Raw genomic sequence first — 20975 nt, 5'->3', positions numbered from 1 at the left:
AGGGGAAAGGGAAAAATAATACAAGGGGAGAAATGAATTACAGTAGAGGGGGTAGAGAGAGAAGAGGGGAGGGGAAGGGAGGGGAGGGGGGATAGTAGAGGATAGGAAAGGCAGCAGAATACAACAGACACTAGTATGGCAATATGTAAATCAATGGAAGTGTAACTGATGTGATTCTGCAATCTGTATACGGGGTAAAAATGGGAGTTCATAACCCACTTGAATCAAAGTGTGAAATATGATATATCAAGAACTATGTAATGTTTTGAACGACCAATAAAAAAAAAAAGAATATGGTCTCTGAGCTTGTGTTAGATATCATTATTCCAATGGCACCTTTATTTTGGCCCATGGACTCTCACTGCTCTGAGGTATACTATTTCTCTCCTAGGTTAGTGGGAATTTGTTTGATTTTTACTTTTTAAAAATATGTATATAACTTACTTCTGAAACACTGTTGGTCAAAAACTGTGAAATTCTTCCCATTATCAAAATCTTTGTTTTGCTTTTGATACTGGGTATTGGACCTAGGGGTGCTTTATCACTGAGCTACACCCCCAGCCTTTTTTATTTTGAGACAGGATCTCACTACATTGCCCAGGCTGGATTTGAACTTGTCATCTTCCTGCCTCAGCCTTTGGAGTAGCTGAGATTACTGGCATGCACCACTGTGCCTTACTCATTACCAAAATCATACTATGCCAAGTGCTTCATGAAATTAGATCACCTTTTTAGATGAAATGTTAATAAAAATTAAAGCTATAGCTAGTAGCATGCCTGTGTTTGGGCTCCTGGCCAGCAAATAGGCCATCTGTGTGAAAGAAAACAGACTAACAATTTTGGACTCTGTTCTCTCCTGGTTACGCTGAGAACTGACCTCACCGGTGCTTGCTCAAATTAATTGCCTTCCAGGTTGTGTTTTCTCGCCACAGGAAACTTTCCCCCCCCCCCAATGCAAACCATGTGGGTTAAACTGAGAATACAAAAGCAAAAGCTCCCCACGCCCACAAGACCCTTCTGTAGCTGGGAGAGCTGTTAGAGGTCCCCCAGAGGCCTGATCTTCATCACATACCATACATAGGTGGAGAGCTTGTTATTCCCAGGTCTCCGCCTATGAGAGGATACCCCCATTGTTTCTGAAAATGCTGACCAGGACTCATAACTTTCAACAAAAATTTCTCTACTCCTACAACAGCAGCACAGGCAGAAGCAGGAGTAACAGATAAGTGTTTTGATGAATTGCAAGATGGACAGGGCTTGCAGTGCCCCCAGCCCTGCTGATACCAAATGCCTTTAAGATACAGCCTTTCCCATCCTAATCTACAAAGGAAACAGGAAAAAGGAACTTAAAACTCCCTGTGCTCAGACAGAAATGAGACTGTTACAGCCTGCTTCTGTGCTGTTCCTTCTTGCCTCGAACTTGTAAACAAGAGCTAGCAGAACATGCAAGTGGAAAGTCACAAAGCTCTGGGTTTTTGAAAAGATCCTTGGGACCTCATGCACATCTGTGGACGCTGGATGGAGAGATTTGGGAAAGCATGGACTCTTTAGCCGGCCTCGTGCTCTATGGAGTCAGCTTGCTCCTTTCTGGTAAGGTTTGGCTTTATTTTATTTTTATTTCATGTTTTTTAAAATAGCGACTTTCTGGGCTCTCTCACCAAATCTTAGTGCTGGTTAACCAGGGGTGGCTGTAGCATCCGCACCGTTTCTCTAGGACTCTCTAGTTAATATATGTACTCAAAGCCCTTGTGGCAAAAACTGATTTTTTCTAGAGCTCTTTTGGGTGATTGCCTCCTCTGTTGCCATAAACTCTCTGTGGACTGATTAAGTCACCTGATTTAGAAAGCTCTGTTTATTACTGTGCACTGTTTTCTTGCTCCTCATTCTGGAGTGCTTCCTTATTAATAAACCAGAATAAAACTTGATTTTACCTGCTTCAAAAGAAAAACCCTTCAATTTTTTAAAAATAAAATTCATGTCAAGTATTATGGGGGCCCACTTAAGACAATGTGCAGACTGTTATTGTCAAACAAGAACAAAAATATTTTTCTGTAAAGATTTCATATTCCCATCCTATTTTAATGAAAGCAGCCAAAGTCTGGGCTTTGTAGTACATAATCTTTATTTCACTTTAGACAATATTTGGCATATAGCAATTCATAGTGCTTATTGGTCCAGTGAAGTTAAAGCTTAGACAGTTACCCAGATCACTGGGCACAGGAGAGTACCAAGACATGGTGTGGCATTAAGAAGTGGTTGGCCAGAATGTGTTGGGACTTAGTGTACTTATTGCACGGATTCTTTCGATAGTGGTGTGCCCCAGTAGCTTTCTCCACCTGTGTGACACAAGCAGAGCAGCATTGAGACCTGAGTGGCAGATCACACATACATTATCATTGCCATCAGTCTCTTACCTCTGGCTTGAAAATGTTGTAATTATTATAATGGAAATTAAATTGATATTGAAAATGAATCTGGGGAAATTTACTTAGCAGTGCAGTTTATATTCTTATTTTTCTTTGATTGAAATATTAAGTATTTTAAAATTCAATAAGATAACAGAATCGCATACAGTTTGTGCTATATCACTTTCAAAAATAAATGTATTGGAGGGGCTGGGGTTGTTGCTCAATGGTGGAGTGCTTGCCTAGAACATGTGAGTCACTGGGTTCGATTCTCAGAACCACATGGAAATGGGTGAATAAAATAAAGGTATTGTGTCCATCCATAACTAAAAAATTTTTTTAAATAAAAGAATGTATTGTAAATTTGATTTTGTTGTTGTTGTTGTTGTTGTTTGTACTGGGGATTGAACCCAGGGCGCTTAACCCCAGCCCCTTTTTTATTTAGAAACAAGGTCTTGCTGAGTTGCTGAGGCTGGTTTTGAATTTGCAATTCTCTGTGGCCTCAGTCTCTCATGCCAGTGGGATTATAGGCATATGCCAGTGTGCCTGGCAAAATTAAGTATTTTAAAGAGTAAGAATGTATAAAAAAAATTACTAAAAATGAAAGATTTTCTTAGATGGTTTCAGTATATAGATTGTTTTTATTAATGCAAAATGTTGATTTCTCTATAATCACCTAAATAATTATGATTCCTGATTTTGGGTTTGCTTTCTTTCCTGGACCCAGGGTTTGCTTTCTTTCTAATTGTCATATTTATTAGTGATACAAAATCTGAAACCAATTCTACATTAGGGATTAAAGGACTGCAAATTCCAAGTGCCTTCAGTTTTTCTGATGTACCTTTTAGGTTAAATAATACACAGAGCTGTTTTAATTCACTTTTCCCCATAAATGACCATGTTGTATCACTTCGCAATTAGAAGCTTAGAAACATTGTCACAAAATTAAACAACAACAAAAAAAAATTTATGTGGCCAAAATAGTTACTATGTGTCTGACTTCAGTACCTTGAAGAAGGGGGTGGGGAGAAAGACCCCCCCCACACACACACACAAGCACTGATTTCCAGAGAATAAGCAGAAGGCAGGGAGGAGGTCATGTTCTTGTGAGACAGAAAGGGGGACCCTAGCAATGTTAATTTCTGGGGTAGGTTTGTTGTGTGGAGTCCTATCTTGTGTTCTCACATGAATGCTCAAGGCTTGGCGGTTGTAGCAAAAGCAATCTAGCTTGCCCGTGTCCATAGCTGTAGGAACCCATTCAAGCCAGACTCCACTGCAAGACTAGAGAAGTGGGGCAAGCGATGTACAGCTTATAGGTTTCTCTCTCGTCCAATGGGTAGTTTCATACTCCTTTTTTTTCTTGAACCAAGAGAATTGGAAAACATACAGTCCATTTGCCTCAATAAAAGTGACTCTGGTTGGTGAAGATGCTGACCCATAAGAGGTTGGAAGAGATACGTAGCTGTCAGAAACCTTCCCACAAATTCTCACATTCTTATACTTGCCTTTCCCAGTTGAGAATCATTGCCAACTTCAGCTTGCAAACAAGTTCTAATAGACATATTACCTTTTCCTTACTCCCCCGTCCTCAAACTAGGTAGTTCTCTCTGAAGAGTTGAATATATTTTCCCCTCCTGCACCAAAATGACTCTTTGTGCTTTATTATGGAATGTGCTATGTGATCAACGCTGATGCAAAGGGAAAGTCTCTGGTCGCATGTCTTCATATCTCTTTCCTGTCTCATTTGACATTTTAAACAGTGAATGAATTCAGAGATGGCAGAGATCTTCTCTGGGGTGGCAGAGGAAATGCAGTTATTGGGTAAGGAAAGTGGGCCCAGGTGGAGCCTCCTTCTTAGCAAAGATCTTGGGCGACTAGAGTCAAGTGGAATAGTCAAGGGTGGAAGTCTAGAAGCTGGGATCAAAGACACCCCTTGGGATTATTCTCAAAGGAGAGAGGTTTTACTTCCTTCACAGATGTACCCTTTATGCATCCTCTTTGTAGGGAGGTCTTAGCACTCCCCTTTCAGCCCTGTCCTGGGAGAACCTCCTGGAAGAGTCTAGTTCTTTTAAGAATCTCTCCAGAAGGGAAGGAGCCTTCCAAGTCCATCTCAAAAGACTGTATGTGCTCTGAGGGATTTAGATTAATGAGCTCTCAATTCTTCTGAAATTATCAGTGTCTCCTAAGGCTGTACTCATTAAAAGATATGTATGTGTGTATGTGTGTGTGTGTGTGTGTGTGTGTGTGTGTGTGAGAGAGAGAGAGAGAGAGAGAGAGAGAGAGAGAGAGAGAGATTGTGTTATGTGCCTGTGCCTGTTTGTTGTGGAGGACTTACTTGTTAGCACACAGAATTGGGATTCAAATAGATTTCTCTAGGCTACAAGGGTTTACTAAAACCAAAAGATACCATTTCAAAATAGATAAATGCAAAGTTGTATTTGGATTTAGTATGTTCAATGTAGGATAGAACTGACTTGAAAGTTTCTTATGACACCCAGGATTTTGGTAATACATAAATTTCATGGGAGCTAACACATGCTCTACTTGCTAAAAAGATAATGCAGAAAGTATATGTTGCATTAGCGGAAATAAAAGGCCCAAATCAGAAACAGTAATCACTTCACTCCAATCCACAGCTTAGAACACAGCCATTAAACACTCCAAGAAACTTGACAACAGATATACTGGGAAAGTCGAGGGATTGAAAGCATGAAGTCACAGATGTGAGATGATAATGTCAAAGCCCCAATTGGATGCCTGTAAAAAGTTAATTTCTTGAGGCCATATTAACCTCATCTTTTATGGATGAGACTATCCTTTTCTCAGGGTTGATATAAAGATCAAAGGTGATACTGCATGTAAAGTGCTGAACCAGTAAGAATTCTCTTAATAAGTGAAGCCAATATAGTCAGAGGAGAAGTGTTGCTGTGAGGACTACCATGCTAGTCAAGAGTGATGTCATCTTTCCCAGGATGCAGGCAAGTCTCTCACTATTCAGTGTCCTCCTACAAGAGCTCAACATTATCCAGTCCCTCAAATCTTTCGCTGGCCACTCCTCACTCAATAAGCCAGCTCACTTCACCCACTATTCAATGTTTCCCCTACCCATTCATCCTTCTCATGGCCCTTCTGCTTCAACCCAGGCCAATCTCCACAATCTACACATTTTCTTCTTGGCTCTTGTTCATGCTGTTCCATCCATTTGGAAGTAGCATTTTTTCATCTTCATTCTCCAAACAGTTCAGCTCTGCCTGCCTGGGCCAAACCTGTCCCTTGCTGTTGTTCTTCCCTTAGTTCTGTGCAGCCCTTGGAGGCTGTGTCTTTGAGCTCTGGGCACATGAATTTAGCCCAATAAGCCTCTAAAATATTTGAGAACAGATGTTATTTCTTTTCTATCCTCGTATTCCATGTATTTAATGTCTAATAATTTTTATTGAATAAAATTAAAGGTGGTAAACAACCTTTGATACTCCACGACAGATCTGAAAGAAAAAGGAAATGTTGTAGAAAGGGTTTCAGCCAGGAGGAAATAGTAGTAATAAATAGTTATAATCAGTTTTTGTATTTGTTGTAAGTAGTATTCACTCTTATCCTAAAAGTTTAGCTTATGTTAAATATTTCCTGTCAACAAAGTGAAAAGAAAACTTCCTTCTTCCCTTTGTTGATACATGATACATTCATAAAGGCATGATTAAGGAGGTCTTTACTTGATGTTAGATATTTCTGATTTGGACCTTATAGTTCTGCAAGTAAACATAGTACAAATGCTAATAAAACATTTTTTAATTCTTGACAATCTCAGATTTTGTAAATACCTCTAGTTTGAATAATACCTATAACATATTAACACAAAATTTATCTCATATGCCTACAATTCATCTTGAGCTTTTCAAGGACTACAAAAATTGTCTTTGATGCAATGAAGCCACAACATCCAAATTAAGCCTGAATATTTGTTTGCTTTTTGCAGTGCTGAGGAGTGAACCCAAGGCCTCACACACAGTAGGCAAGCACTCTGCCACTGAACTATACCTTCAACCCTTAAACATAAATATTTAATTGAATGTCTAAAAACACAATGTCAACTTAATTAAACTTAATATAAAGAAAATGAATGATATTTGAAAAGAATTTTAGCTTGAAGTTTTCTCACTTTCCAAGAATTACTAAATATCATGAACATTGCCAAAAAGCACAGCCAATCTTAGATATGGGTTATGAATAGCCAAATAATTTTAAAATCAAGACAAAAAGAAAAAAAGGAAGAACTTCTCATCAGAGAGAGCACTCTATAAGGAGGTAGGTAGGGGTGTGAAATATCAGGGCAAACTTAAGGAAGGAAGTTGAATAAATTTGGGGTATAAGATGGAAGTAGTTTTTTAAACTTTTAAAAATTCTTTTTAGTTATGCATGACAGTAGAATGTATTTTGACATCTACATGTGTGGAGTATAACTTCCCATTCTTCCTGTTGTACATGTTGTGGAATTACACTGGTCATATATTCGTATATGAACATAGGAAAGTAATGTCCGATTCATTCTACTATCTTTCTTATTCCCATTTCCCCTCCCTTACCTTCTTTCATTCCCCTTTGTCTTATTCAAAGTACTTCCATTCTTCCCTAATCGCCTCCCACCCCAAGTAGGATAAAGGTTGGGGTCAGATCAGAAAGGGCCTTAATAAAATATGATATGTCAAGAGCTTGGTAATGTTGTGAACAACCAATAAAAAAAATAAAATAAATTAAAAAAAAAAAGAAAGGGCCTTAATAAACATTGGGGTCATATCTGGAAGGGCCCTGTAGGTCATTGGAAGTAGTTTGTGCCTCACTCTGTGTGTTGAAGTTTAGCAGGGTGCTTGTCCTATCATATCATATCTGATTTATGCCTTGGAAAATTCACTCCAATAATAGGGTGGAGGATGGATTAAGATGGCAGGGACTGTGGGCTAGGACCAATTTGGGTTTTCAACATTTCAGGAAGGAAGGTTATAGGGATGAACTGGGGTTTGAGTGGGCCTTAGGTTACGGTTCCCTGTGGGAGGTGGACTGAGGGAGGAGAGTCATCAAACTTCTGCATTCTTACTTGGATAATGTGGTACCATTCATTCCGTTGGGAAACATGGCAGAAGGAACTCATTGGAGTTGGAGCAAATAATGATTTTGAGGTTACCTGTAAAGGGAGATAATTAGCAAAAGGTTGGCTCTCTAGATCTGAAGCTCAAAAGAAGGGGACTGGGCAAGAAATTAAGACAAAGAAATCTGTAGTTTATGGTAAGTAGAGTCAGGGGCGTGGGTATAAACCAAGACTTAAGGGAAGGGAAAGAGAAGATGTCCAAGGATTTGATGAAGCAGCAGCAGTCAGGGAGTTGGTAGGAAAAGAAAAACCAATTAGATTTCTTTTCCTGGGATTTTAGAGAATTGGAATTTCAGTCACAACAGAAGGAGCATTTTAAGAAGGGGATCAGTAAGACAGGGACAGCAGGATGACAGTCTCCATGCTTGGCACTGGGCATGGGTCTGCAAATGTGTTATTTTACAGGGAGCCAGCTGTATTGGCAGCAGTGCTGGAGCAGGGCTGGGAGGGGTGTCAGAAGATCAGCTGGCGTCTCTCCCGGCCTTCAGGAAAGGGAATGTCTAAAGTTGCCTCCCTTATTTCTGGAATTTTAACTGATAACCCAGTTCCCACCAGTCTGGCCAGACTATTCCTTAACTCTCTGCATTACACGTGCAGAATGATTTTTTAGAGGGAGCCAGGCCTGCTTCCTCCCACCCATACACCCCCACCCTCATCTCTTTCTGTCCCTTCAGGAATCTGATCATCTTTCTCCCCTAAGTATCTGCCAAAAAGGAGGAGTACCTTCCCATTACTTGGGAGTTGTGTCTAACGTAGTGTGGGGGTGACAAAGACAGGGAGAAAATATAAGGACTAGTCAGAGCATGCGGCCGGGTGTTGAGTGTGGCTACTGTTTGCTCCCTGCTTGTCACAGAGGCTGTGACAAGCAGGGAGCACTGGCCTGACCAGTGAGGTGTGTGTGGTGGCCACACCCATCTCAGCAGATCTGTCAGCTTTCCCGCTTTTGTTAGAGGGTGATATCATGCTTCCTGGGGGGAGCTCTGGAAGACAATGCTCAGCCACTTTCCTCCAGATACAATAGGCGGAGCCAGGAAGGCAGTATTGACATTGCTGGGGCCAGGAGGCACTCAACTGCTCTGTGGCAGTCTAACGGTGAACCAGCTTAACCTTGGCACACACAGCCTGGGTTGTGCAAGGCGTTGGGCTGCAGGGCCAAAGAGGACACCGCCCTGGGGCCAGGAGTGCTTTATGACGATCTGGAGATCTGGGATGGACTTCAACTTCCCATCCCATGTGTAAACAATCACAAAACAATAACAGTACCTAATAATAACAACAACAACAAAAAGACTACCATAAAGTGACTGCTTCTATGTGTCAAGTGTTTAATATGACTTTTAATATCTCACAACAACTTTGCACAACAGGTACTATTGTTTTTTTTTTTTAATAGACGGAGTAACAAAGGCTTTCACAGGTTAAACGACTTGCCAGAAATTAAAATGTAGTAGGCATACATTATTTTGAACTGCTCAACATTCCTACTTTTCAAGAACTGCCTTACTTTCTCTCCGTGATTCTGATGGGACTACCAATCATTGATCACAGAATGTTCCATCTGTTTAATAACCGATTCAAATGAAGAATGCAGGACCCAATAGAGTTATTTAGACTCCTTCCCTGAGATTTATGAGGACTTTGAAAGCAAAGCTCTTTTTTTTCACTGAGGATACTATTTGGAGTTAGCTACTGCCGTGATCACCTGAAGGAAGCTGTTCTAACCTGGGAGCAAATGAGGCCCATAACATAGAACAGAACCAAGACAGGCATTATGATACTATTTGATCCCTGGGTCTATTGGTTTGGAACCAGAGACCCATCCCTACGTCTTCTGGTTATATAGACCAGTTTCTTTTAGTTGCTTGAGCTATTTTGAATTGGTTTCTCTATCTTAAAAGTGAATCGTCCTGAATGACCTTGTCTCATCAGAAATGATGGAGACAAGAGTTAAACTGAGTGACATAAACCCAAATTGTGAGCTCTTTAAAATGCTTCACCGTGCTATCTTCTAACTGGTGTTTCAGGGTCACCTCAGGCTGGTTCCTGGAAGATGAGGCTAACAGTGCCTATTCCTGTGGTTTCAGGGAAGATTATTTAAAAAAAAAAAAAAAAAACAACTACTTAAAAGTACTTTTACAGTGTTGGTACATAGTAAGCCCTCAATAGAAACCAGATTTTCTTGATTGTTTGCCTATACACAAAGCTGCAGCCTCTCAAACTAGTCCTTTTAACACAGGCTTCCATTCTCTGGTGCACGCAATTCATCCTCTGGAGGAGACTCCCTGGCTTCTCTTCAGGCCTTAAGCCTGGTTTGCACCAGAGAGAGGTGCTTAGAGCTATGAGTTCTTGGGCTTTTGCTAAGTATCTGAATTGTCAGGAGGGGGATTTCCTTTTGTGGCTCAACCAGCTGACAAGATGGGGTTCTCCTCTTTTTCCCTGCCGGCCTACAATTTCCTCTCTTCTCTGGGTCTTGACGGAACAGAGGCTCTAGAATGATTTGTCATCTATAGATCCCCATCTTATTTATCCTGAACCTGTTACTTTCTAGTTATTCACAATTTACTGAATTCAAGTGGACTCTGCCTTGCTTTGGATTAAACTTGTTACTGGATTTTTTGGAACCAGCTTGCAGAGAGAGTCTGTGAGTCTGTGTTTGGGGGTGGCGGGGCAGGCAGCTCTGCCTCACTTCAGTGCATCTTCTAATTCTTCCTTCCCTTACGCTCAAATCTTAGTGTCCATACCCCTGGCATCTTGAAAAACACTTGTCTTCTAGGGTTGATTTAAACATCCACCTATTTTGCTCTTCATGGCTCCTCTTTCAGAACCTAAGAAGAGGCTGCTGGTATTGGTTAGTTATTGCCAGTGACTTTTCAGGGCCAGCCTTTGCCTACTGTACCAACCTCTTGCGACTCTCCATCCCTCATGGTGTGTTACAGTTGTGTTCCTTTCATGCCCGGCTCTTTGCAGTTCCCAAATATTTCTTTTCAAGCCTTCATGTCGTTTTGTTTCTTCTGCCCAGAACACCTTCTTCACTTTTTCTTCACCCTCCCTATATACCCATGATTAAGAGGGTAGCTCAGGTGTCATCCCTTTAAAGACCTCAGACCTCCTTACATAAATTAGGGCCCTGCTTTTGCCTGAGGCCAAAAAATGTGCCCTGAGGCAGGTCCACACCTATAGGCCAGTTACCTAGAAGGTCATTCCAGGGAAGAGAAGTGAGAGATTCCAGGTGAGAGACCAGGGCAATGGAACTGCACCAGGATGCAGTTCTGAGAAGTTTCTGAGAAGTTCTACAAGATGACATGCAGAATTAAGAATGAAATGGAGTGACATTTATCCATTGCTGTCCTACCCTTCTATTGAGGGTGATGTAGTAATTCAGTGGGCTCTGAGCTACAGTTAGATGGGCTCTGGGTGAACTACTTGGAGATTGCACCTGCTCAGAGCTCAGAAAGTGCCTCTGCAGGAGCAACTAGAACAAGAGCTGGGATGGGGGCTTACACTGATGCCCAAGAAGGGTCAGACAGAGGTACCCTGTGTTTGCCTCTGTCATAGTACTTAGAACATTAAATTGCAGTTTACAATTTACTTGTTGTTTTTGCCCGCTGGACTTTGAGCTGTGCTTGATATTTCAATATTTTAGCACCAGGCATACATAGTACACTAGTGCCAGCAGAGAACTGATTTAATAAATAACTTTGCTTTAGATTAAATTTTCTGAACTAGTGCATCTCTAATTGTCATATATACTATTGCTAGCTTTCTAGATGATTTTATGTGGTACTCAGAACAATATTTTAAGTTGTAATATTTCTTTGTATATATATATATATGTATATATATATATATATATATATACATATATATATATATAAATTTGTACCTATCTATAGATAGATGTGTATGTATCATATCTATGATGTGACAGTGCAATATGAGGTTAATAAACTTGAATTAATTTTTAAAATGATTATGGAATAAATTATAGAGGTAGCATACAAACTGAGTAAGAACCACAAAAGCAATATGTGAATGAATGCAGGTTGGGAGATCTGCTCTAACCAATCTTGTCCTTTAATCTCATCCTTTTTAGAACTATGTATATACATGTGAGTTCAAATAAACATATTAAAACAACTTGTATCCTAGTGACAGGAATAAAGTGAAAGGGTCTCATGCAAATCAGTATGTCTCAAAGAACTGCCTTGGGCTTTAATCTTGCTTCTCCCAGGAATCCTGGAAAGTTGGCATTCTTAGTCAAACTACAGTCAAGACTTACTTTATGCCTTGGATACAGGAAAGGTCAGGCAGTTAGGCAGCAAGCCTTTCCTATCAATGGAGAAAAGGGTAGGTCAGTTTTATTCATTCATTCATTCAAGCTAACATTTATTAAGTTCTTCCTTCATCCTGGAAATCTGCTAGGCATTGGCCCAAACATAGTGAAGAGAAGAGCCCTAGCTCAATCAGCTTGCAATCTGGTGGCTCAGAAGCCCTACTCTAAGATAGGCAGACAGAAGCATGGCAGCTGGGGCAAATAATCCCAGGAGACAACTGGAGTCTCACCAAGAGGTGACATTTGAGAAGGATGGCTAGGATTAAGCCTTATGGATATTCAGTTATGGAAGTGAGTAAAATCATTCTAGGCAGAGGGAAAAACATGAAAAAATGCAGGATAAAACATTTAAGAACTTATGCAGTGGTTCCGTGTGGCTATACTGTCAGGTACATTGAAGGAGGTGGCAAGGAAGAAGTCGAGGAAAATGGGTTGAGAAGAAGGTAATTTGGCTTGAGATGGGCTGAATGGCAGGGACAAAGACCTGTGGGAGCCTTCAGGATATAGCAGGAACTGTGCAAGGGGGTGAGATGGCATGGGGCCTGTCCAGAGAAGAAGATAGCATGCAGGTTTGGGGATACTTACATCAAGGGGTAATGTGGAGAGAGGAAGAGGAAACACAGGGTCTTGAAAGGTTAAGCCAAGGGAGGAGGGAGTTTCAAATACGTCAAAAAATTGTGGAATCCATCCCTAGCACTACAAAAAGGAAAAATAATTGTGGAGGCAGGAGCAGGAGACAGAGACTGGAAATGTTGGCTACTTATTACTGTTGCAAAGCATTTTTAGTGACTGTGAGAGGCTTAGGTTTAGGAGTAAGTAGGAGGTGGGGAAATAGGGCAGGTAAGCAGAGATTGCTTTCTGAGAGATGGCTCATGACCTGGCAGGTTCCATGAGTTTTATGTAAGTTTGGTTAGAGAGCAGGCTGGTAGAAAGGAGGTCAGCTCCTTCTCTCTGTCAGCATTAGCTCCAGGTTCTAGGCAGGATATACAGGGGTTTGAAGAAGGAGGGAGAGAACTGTTCCTTCCTAGACACAATTTCCTCTGAATGTCATCCCCAAATTACCTGAAGTAAGCAATTATTTTACATGGTATTTAGGAACTACCTATGGGGTGGATGTTTTTGAGGAGCCACACAGTTACCTAGAATAACAGAATAAGAGAATGATCAGATTTAGAAGATTATCTGTCCCAGTATTTCTGCAGTATCTTCATAGAATACCAATTCCCAGAAGATCATAGAATCCTTTTAAAATTTTTGTTTAATTATGATTATTATTTTTTAGAGATGAGGTCTCATTATGTTGTCTAGGCTGGCCCCCAACCCCTGGGCTCAAGAGATCCTCCTGCCTCAGCCTCCCAAGTAGCTGGGACTACAGGTGTGCACCTCCACACCCAACAAATCCATTTTTTTTCTTCTACTAGTTATCATGTGGAGCTAATGTTCTGTGCCTGTGTAAATCAGATATACTGATTTACATTAACTGGCTCATTTTACAGGTTCTTTGCTCGAATTCAATCAGCTCATTAGAACCTAAGTTCCTTTACTTTCACCAAGTGTGGAAGGTGATATAAATTAGAGCTTAAAGCGGGTACTGTGTGGCACAATGCCTGAGCTTGCATCCAACTTTGTTATGGTTTAGTTATGAAGTGCTCCCCAAGAGCTCATGTGTGAGAAAATGCAAGAAAATTTAGAGGTGAAATGATTGGGATATGAGATTGTTTAACCTAATCAGTGCATTAATCCCATAATAGGGATTAACTGGGTGGTAATTTTAGTGTATGGCTGGAGAAGGTGTGCCTTTTGGGATATATATTTTGTTTGCAGTGAAGAGAATTATCTCTCTCTGCTTTCTGATTGCCATGTCTTAAACTGTTTTGCTCCTCCACACCCTTCCGCCATGATTTCTGTCTCACCTTGAGCCCAGAGCAATGGAGTTGGCTGTGTATAGATTGAGACCCCTGAAACTGTGAGCCCCCAAATAAAATTTTCTTCCTCTAAAATTGTTCTTGTCAGGTCTTTTGGTCACAGCAGTGAAAAACCGATTAAAACAAACTTTATTCTTGTATGGGTTAGTTTTTCCTGTGTAACAAATAATTTCCAAAACTTGATGACTAAACCAATACTTGATTGGTCATGTGCTTTGGGTTCTTTGAGGTTTGACTCATCTACGGGTGGCCTGGGATGAGTGTTTTTGCCTTAGGGTGAAGCGGCTGGGGCAGCTCTGCTTCTTGCTGCAGGTATGTGGGTTGTCTGGGTGGCTCTGCTACTATGTCCTCCTTCTTGGATAAGCAGGATACCCAGGCTAGTTGTTTTCTTGGTGATATTAGAAACAAAAGGGAGCTTCATAGAAACAAGTAATGAAGTGAGGTTTCTTAAGGCCTGGGCTTAGAAGTAGCACACTATCACTCTCAAATTGATGTACGAAGCCTACTCTCAAGGGCTAGAAAGTACACTTGGTCTCAGAGCAAGTATGCAGAAGGAGAGCTGAAGAGTTGGAGCCAATAATTCAACCACCTACAACCACTACCAGCTTGTATCATGGTGCAAGTTACTTGGCTTTATCTGTAAAATATGCATCACAATAGTCCCAAACTTGAGGGGTTTTAGTGGAAGAATAAATGAGTTAATTCATAAATCATTTTTAGAGCAATGCTTATATTTAGAAAACACAAAGTAAATATTAGTATTAGCACCAATTTTATCCATCTAATTATCACTATCCCTGCATGTGGAATATTCACCACTAGAGTGAATATGGAAAGGTTTCCTTCACAAATTGGCCTAGAGTTAGTGCATTCTGTATCAGCAAAAGGACTCAAAGGAGTGATCTTCTGAAGAATCCCCAAATCATGCATTTATAATTTCCCTTTTTCTGTGTATAAGTGCTTCATAGCATAGACTTCAGGCCCCTGGCAGCATGAGCCTGCTTTGCACTGCCTGGCCTGCCCAGCCCCCTTCATCCTGTGCATCTCACACCCAGGGTCAGCAATGCTTTCCACACAAGCCACCTGCCAAGAGGTGTAGAGCTGGAGCCAGAAACACACGACAGCTGCAGAAGCTCAGCCACATTCAGAGGCCTGTAGTAATCTCCAGGCCTAGACACAACCCTGACCACAGAGTGACTCTAGAGTACGTCAGCCATCAGTGAAGTATGATTCCACCGTGAGTAATACATGAGTCCTGCCAGCTGCTTCTGGAATCAAACAAAAGGCACTGTCATTGCCAGCTAGGGGGAAAAATCACTGTTGACTACATCATTGTTCACCCATTAATGCTGAGGAGAGCCAATGATGAGCTAGCTTCTATTAGGAGCCTTGTTATTATTATTATTATTATTATTATTATTATTATTATATCCTGTGGGTCACTCTCTGATGAAATTCATAGATTGTGACTCCTACCAAGTTTATCTTTTTCTCCTTATGACCAGATGGTTTAGAGCACCTATTTATCTCTGCACAGATAAATCTGGACAGGAGCCCATTCAACAATGTGATAGCTGGGTGACCTTGAATAAGTCATTCCTCCTTTGTGAAATGAAGATAATGATATTTCCCACTGGAAAGAGTTGTGAGAATAATACAATATGGAGCTTGTCAAATGCTTCATAAAATACAGGTTTATAACAAATGCTCAATGGACACTGATTATCATTATTATTTCCTATGTCTCACTAGACAGTGAGGATAATTGCTCCTAGGAGGACCCTGACTCCAAGAATCTGTACAGTAATCTCCCCATCTATAGTCCAGCTTTTGACACTTCGTTATGTGTGGTTAACCTTAAGCCAAAAATATTACATGGCAAAGTCAAGAAATAAATGTAAGTTTTTTTTTTTTTTTTTTACTTTTTTCAAGTGATTTTTATTATTATTATTTTTTTTTCAAACCCAGGGACCGCATGTGTTCTATCACTGATCTACACTCCCAAGCCCCTACTAGTTGTAAATAGTTACTTCTATTTATATATATAACTAGAAGTTGTTTAGTTTTTCTTTGTAAATTTTTTCCCTCTTCCATTCTAGGGATTAAACCTAGGGTCTCACATATGTGAGGCAAATGCTCTTATCACTCAACTACATTTCCAGCGTTTTTGATTTATTTTTAAAATCAGTTAATTTGTTTTTGTATTGGGGATTAAACCCAGGGGTACTTAACCACTGAACCACATCCCCATCCCTTTTTATTTTGAGATAGGGCCTTGCTAAGTTTCTTAGGGCCTACTAAGTTGCTGATGCTGTTCTTGAACTCGTGATCCTACTGTCTTGGCTTTGGAGCCACTGGGATTACTGATGTGAGCCATCATGCCTGGCTGTACAATTCAAAGATTTTTAAATGGCTCACCATTCCGGCATGGCATGAAATCTGTTTCTACTCCACCACTTTGCCCTATCTAAGATATGAATCATCCCTTTGTCCAGAATATCCATTGCTGTATATGCTACCTGCTCTTTAGCTAGGGACCATCTTAGGTGCTAGATCGACTACCATTAGTACACTACTTATTATGTTTAAGTAACACTTAGCTTAATATTAGTTACAGTAGCAATGCTGGCAGTTTGTATAGGCCAAAGGGAACCCGAAAATGACAAAATGTAAGTTCTTAATAAGGAAGGAAAAAACATTGTATGCTTAGGTTGCTAAGATCTATCTTAAGAAGGAATCTTCTGTTAACCGGGAAGAAAAAAAATTTTATGCTAGTTTCGCTATTGTACCTCAAATGGCAAAAGTTATGGCTTCAATGTGCTATAAGTGCTTAGTTAAGATAGAAAAAGCATTAAGTTTGTCAATGTATTTATGGAAAAAATACATCTCATAGGATTTGTTATATTCCACAGTTTCAGGCACCCACTGAGGAACTTTGAATCCTCCACGGTTGTAAAGGTTATTGCATTCCATCATGTCCCTTCTCAACATAACTTACTGATTCTCAACCCTTCCTATTCCGTATTTTATAAGCCCCCTCTCTGCACATCGAGCCATCAGACACTTTTCAGGTAGAAATGTAAATAAATCACAGACCTAGCTGTTAAGGAGTTTGCTGTTGGGGTGTGAGTTGCAGCTAGACATTTGGAAGATTCTTGTCATTCATGATAGTCATGTTTTGTCAACTATGAACACAGGACTGGGTTTCTGTAAGCCTCTGTTTACATTTTTGTCAACAGATTGTATATAACGCCGTTCAAGTATGTTTTAGTTTAAAGACAAATCATTTAAAATTTGTGGTTGATTCCTAAATGCTGAACTCACAGCCAACAGCACTCCTGTCTGGACAAAGCTTATCTAACACATATTTCTCCTATAGCACATCACTGGCTTCTTGAGCTCAGGAATGCTAGATAGCACTTCAGCCCTATGCTTAGGGACCACAGAAGATGGTGAAGTTGCCAACAAAATGTACAAAAAATGCAAAAAGTGACACTAAATCTATCATGAAGAGGACACTTGTTTATTGTAGGTGAGCTAAGAAGGAAGCTGGGTCCGCCTCAGCTGGGAACCTGTACATCAAGGACTGGGCATATGCCTTCAAATGCCTGGAAAACACTCACTGCCAGTATTCACTTTGAAGTTACAAATAAATTTTAGTTAGCAGGCAAATCCACAGACTCAGAACCCATAAATAATGAGGACAGACAGTGTATTGCAGTCTGAGTTATTTAGTTATCACGTTTTCACAGGAGTACAGAGCAAGGCAGCACAGGTGAGAGAAATCGATTCAGGCTTCATTGACTGAAATCATAGGATGTTTCTGATAGGACACACTAGTGACAAACATATGGAGGAAAGAAAACAGGTGGCTAGATGTAGACACAGTACCCATATTGGGGTTAGTGGGTGGAGGGGCTTCTGCCTCCACTACTGTACAGTGTAACCAGACGTGACTGCATCCCTTGAAATAGGCCCTTCTCACCCACAGTCATTATAAATGGGACTCAACCCCTTGAGATGTCAAACCAACATAAAACAGATCCAACTCCATAGGCTAGTATCTTGGAATTTTTGGTGGGTTGAAGATTTGTACAGTGTACAAAACTTAAGATTCACAAAGAGACAGATTTCCATTCTTATGACTAAACTCCTCTCCAACTCCCACTTGATCCTTTCTCTTTCTTCCACTGCCTCTACTGCTATTCCAGGCAATCCCCCCCACCCACCACTACCACTCTGCAAATAAGAGCCAAGTAGTTATCCAATCTCATCTCCTCTGGAAATCTCAGCAGGAGCCCTGGACTGTTATGCAAACAGGGCTTTCAGTTTTCACTCCATCCTTCATTGAGTGACTTATCCAAATATCCACCCAATAAAATATTTGTTCCAGGTTTTGGCACAAACAGTAAAGAAGTTCAAGGTCCCTGCTGAGTTACCACTCTCTATCACAGCCTCTGCCAGTTATTCCTGACAGATAAATATTTTCTCATCTTAGAAGAATGATCTCTGGTTTCTACAGTTTGAGGAGCCTCGCCTAAGCCCTAGCCACACTGGATATTCAGTAAATGATTATATTTCTACTAAACTGATGACTTTGGGGAAAGAGACATCTTTACAATATTTCCTTGCATAAACTCAGTGGTGCAGCATATGATTAGCATGCTCAAGGTCCTAGGTTCAGTTCCCAGTATGTGGACACGCACACACTCTCACACACAAACAAACTGATGTAACCTTAGATGTTGGTTTCCTATATATTCACACAAACTTTTATAATTTTCATCCTATATATCCTAAACATTGCTTGCTATTAATTCCTCAAAGATGTGGTCTGAAAATTTTTAAAAAAGAATTTATCTGGAAAAATAAAGTTATAATCTTTAGCGGGAAGAATAACAGAAAATTCTTCAAAAGAAGAGTGATTGAAATACCTCTGCTAGGTCATAAAGTGGAGTAAATTCTATGATGAAAGTGGACAGATCAACAGAGTAGAAAGGCCAGAATCAGATCTGCATTTATATAACATTTTAATATCTTAATAAAGGACACAAGTCAGTGGAGAAAGAAATAATAGCTCTAGGAAAATTGGTTTTCCAAAAAACAACTTTTTTTTTCCCCCTAATCTCTCTCTATCACTAGGGCAGGAGTCCCAAGGAGGTCTTACAAAAGGGAGGTGGAACTCAACTGGGCCATGAGGGTTCTTGATGTCACCAGAAAGGAATTTAAGGATGGGTTAAAATGAGGCATAGGCCTTGCCAGGTGGTGCACTTCTGTAATTCCAAGAGCTTGGAGAATTGCAAGTTCAAAGCCAGCCTCAGCAATTTAACAAGACCCTGTCTCTAAATAAAATAAAGAGCTGGGGATGTGGCTCAGTGATTGAGAGCCCTGATACTTAAAAAAAAAAAAAAGCACAAATGTATTTTATGTGTGTGTGTGTGTGTGTGTGTGTGTGATACACACACACACACACACACACACACACTTTTTCTTTCTCTTTTTTTGAAGGAGAAATAGAATAGAGCATGGGCTTTGGAGAGGAACACATCAGCTATGTCTTAGCTAGGCGTATTTATACATGTTAAGATTAATAGCCCAGAGACTTGACCTTAGAATGTGTTTTTAGCCCTCCTTTGTGTTAATGCCTGGACATGTTGACCATTACCTCCTAGAGGCCATGTCTTTTTTATCTATTTAAAAATAATTTTTTTTTAGTTGTAGGTGGATACAATACCTTTATTTTATTTATTTATATGTGGTACTGAGGATCGAATCCAGTGCCTCACATGTGCTAGGCAAGCACTTTACCACTGAGCCACAACCCCAACTCTCTTGTCTATTTTTGATTAAAAAAAACTCTAATAATTTTCCCATCAGAAGCTTTCCTGTTCTGCTTTGTGAACTTAAACAGTACTATGTTAATGTGACTGTGATGGAGAGTATGATGTATGGATGAAGTAATCAGGTCTTAAAAATATAAATCACAGAAATATCTTTTTGTTAAAAACAGGCATTCTCTGACCTGCTCTTTGGTCCAGGTCAGAAAAGAAGTTACTTTTGGATCTGTGGATAAGGTCTAATAACTGATTTAATAGTGCTCTTTCTGATTAAAGTATGCGAAAGTGATAATTAAATGTGGCCTTTAATCCATGCGAGAGTGGACTTTAACTATGGACTGCACATCATGGCCACTCTTGGCCTGCTTGTCTCTTTCTACCTAATGCTATCTGTCCTGCCTCACTACCACACACTAAAATAAATTCCAAGTGCACTAAATGTCAAAAACCCTAGCTAGGGGCTAGGGTTATGGCTCAGCAGCAGAGCGCTTGCTTTGCACATGTGAGGCACTGGGTTTGATCCTCAGCACCACATAAAAACAAATAAATAAACAAAGGTATTCTAAAAAAGAGATATAATACATTAAAAAAAAAAAACAAAGAAACAAACAAACAAAAAAAAAAAACCCACAAAAACCCTAGCCATCACAAGAAGATAGAAGTGAGTCTATGGTGAATTTCCATACAGAAAAAGACTTAAGTTTAAAAACAACGGAAGCAACCATAAAAATAAATAAATTGGCTACATAAATACCCAAACTGTTACTCTAACAATAAGGAAATTTAAAGGCAAAAAAATTAGAAAAACAACAAATAGAGCAAATAAAAGATTAAACTTTTTATTAAAAGGCTCATCAAAATTGATAGACTAAAAATGTTTAAATTGATAGAGGAACAAATAATGCACAAAAGAAGAAAATACAAATGCTAATGAGCCTGTGAAAAAAATCACAAGACAAAATCAAACCAAAACAAGATATCATTTTTCTGCGTCCAACTAGGAAAGTTTAAAAGCCAGTGAGATACTCAATAACACAGTGTAGGGCTGGTGAAATGTTCCTTCTCATACTATAGTTTTTAGAAAAAAACTTGGCAAAATACAGCAAGAGCTTTTAAAATGTTATGATAAGATTAAATAAATATTCAGGATATGAAACTGTATTTGATTTCAACCTAGAAATAACTATATATGTTGATTTCTTCAGTTTCTCCCTGTATCTATTCTAGGAGAAAAATGAAGGCTATACATCAAAATGTACGCAAAAGGTAGAATGTTTCTAACAATTTCTCCTGTGTTTGGATAAACCCAATTTAATGTTTTAAAAAAGGATTTCACAT

General features: G+C 39.8%; 1 protein-coding gene across 2 annotated transcripts in view; it reads left to right on the top strand.

The window, feature by feature from the left end:
• The first annotated feature begins 1023 nt into the window (after positions 1-1023).
• The window catches only part of TEK (TEK receptor tyrosine kinase), a 112631-nt gene continuing 92679 nt past the window's right edge, over positions 1024-20975 (top strand). Inside the window, exon 1 of one of the 2 annotated variants that reach the window (XM_081282064.1) lies at positions 1024-1590. In XM_081282064.1, the coding sequence (XP_081138190.1) occupies positions 1539-1590 (52 nt within the window). In that variant the 5' untranslated portion in view covers positions 1024-1538. The remainder of the gene's footprint in view (positions 1591-20975) is intronic. The other variant, XM_081282065.1, reaches the window with a different exon arrangement.

This window comes from Spermophilus citellus (assembly GCF_964194105.1).
Source record: "Spermophilus citellus genome assembly, chromosome: 2".
Classification (NCBI taxonomy): Eukaryota; Metazoa; Chordata; class Mammalia; order Rodentia; family Sciuridae; genus Spermophilus; species Spermophilus citellus.
This window is presented reverse-complemented; position numbering and strand designations above follow the sequence as displayed.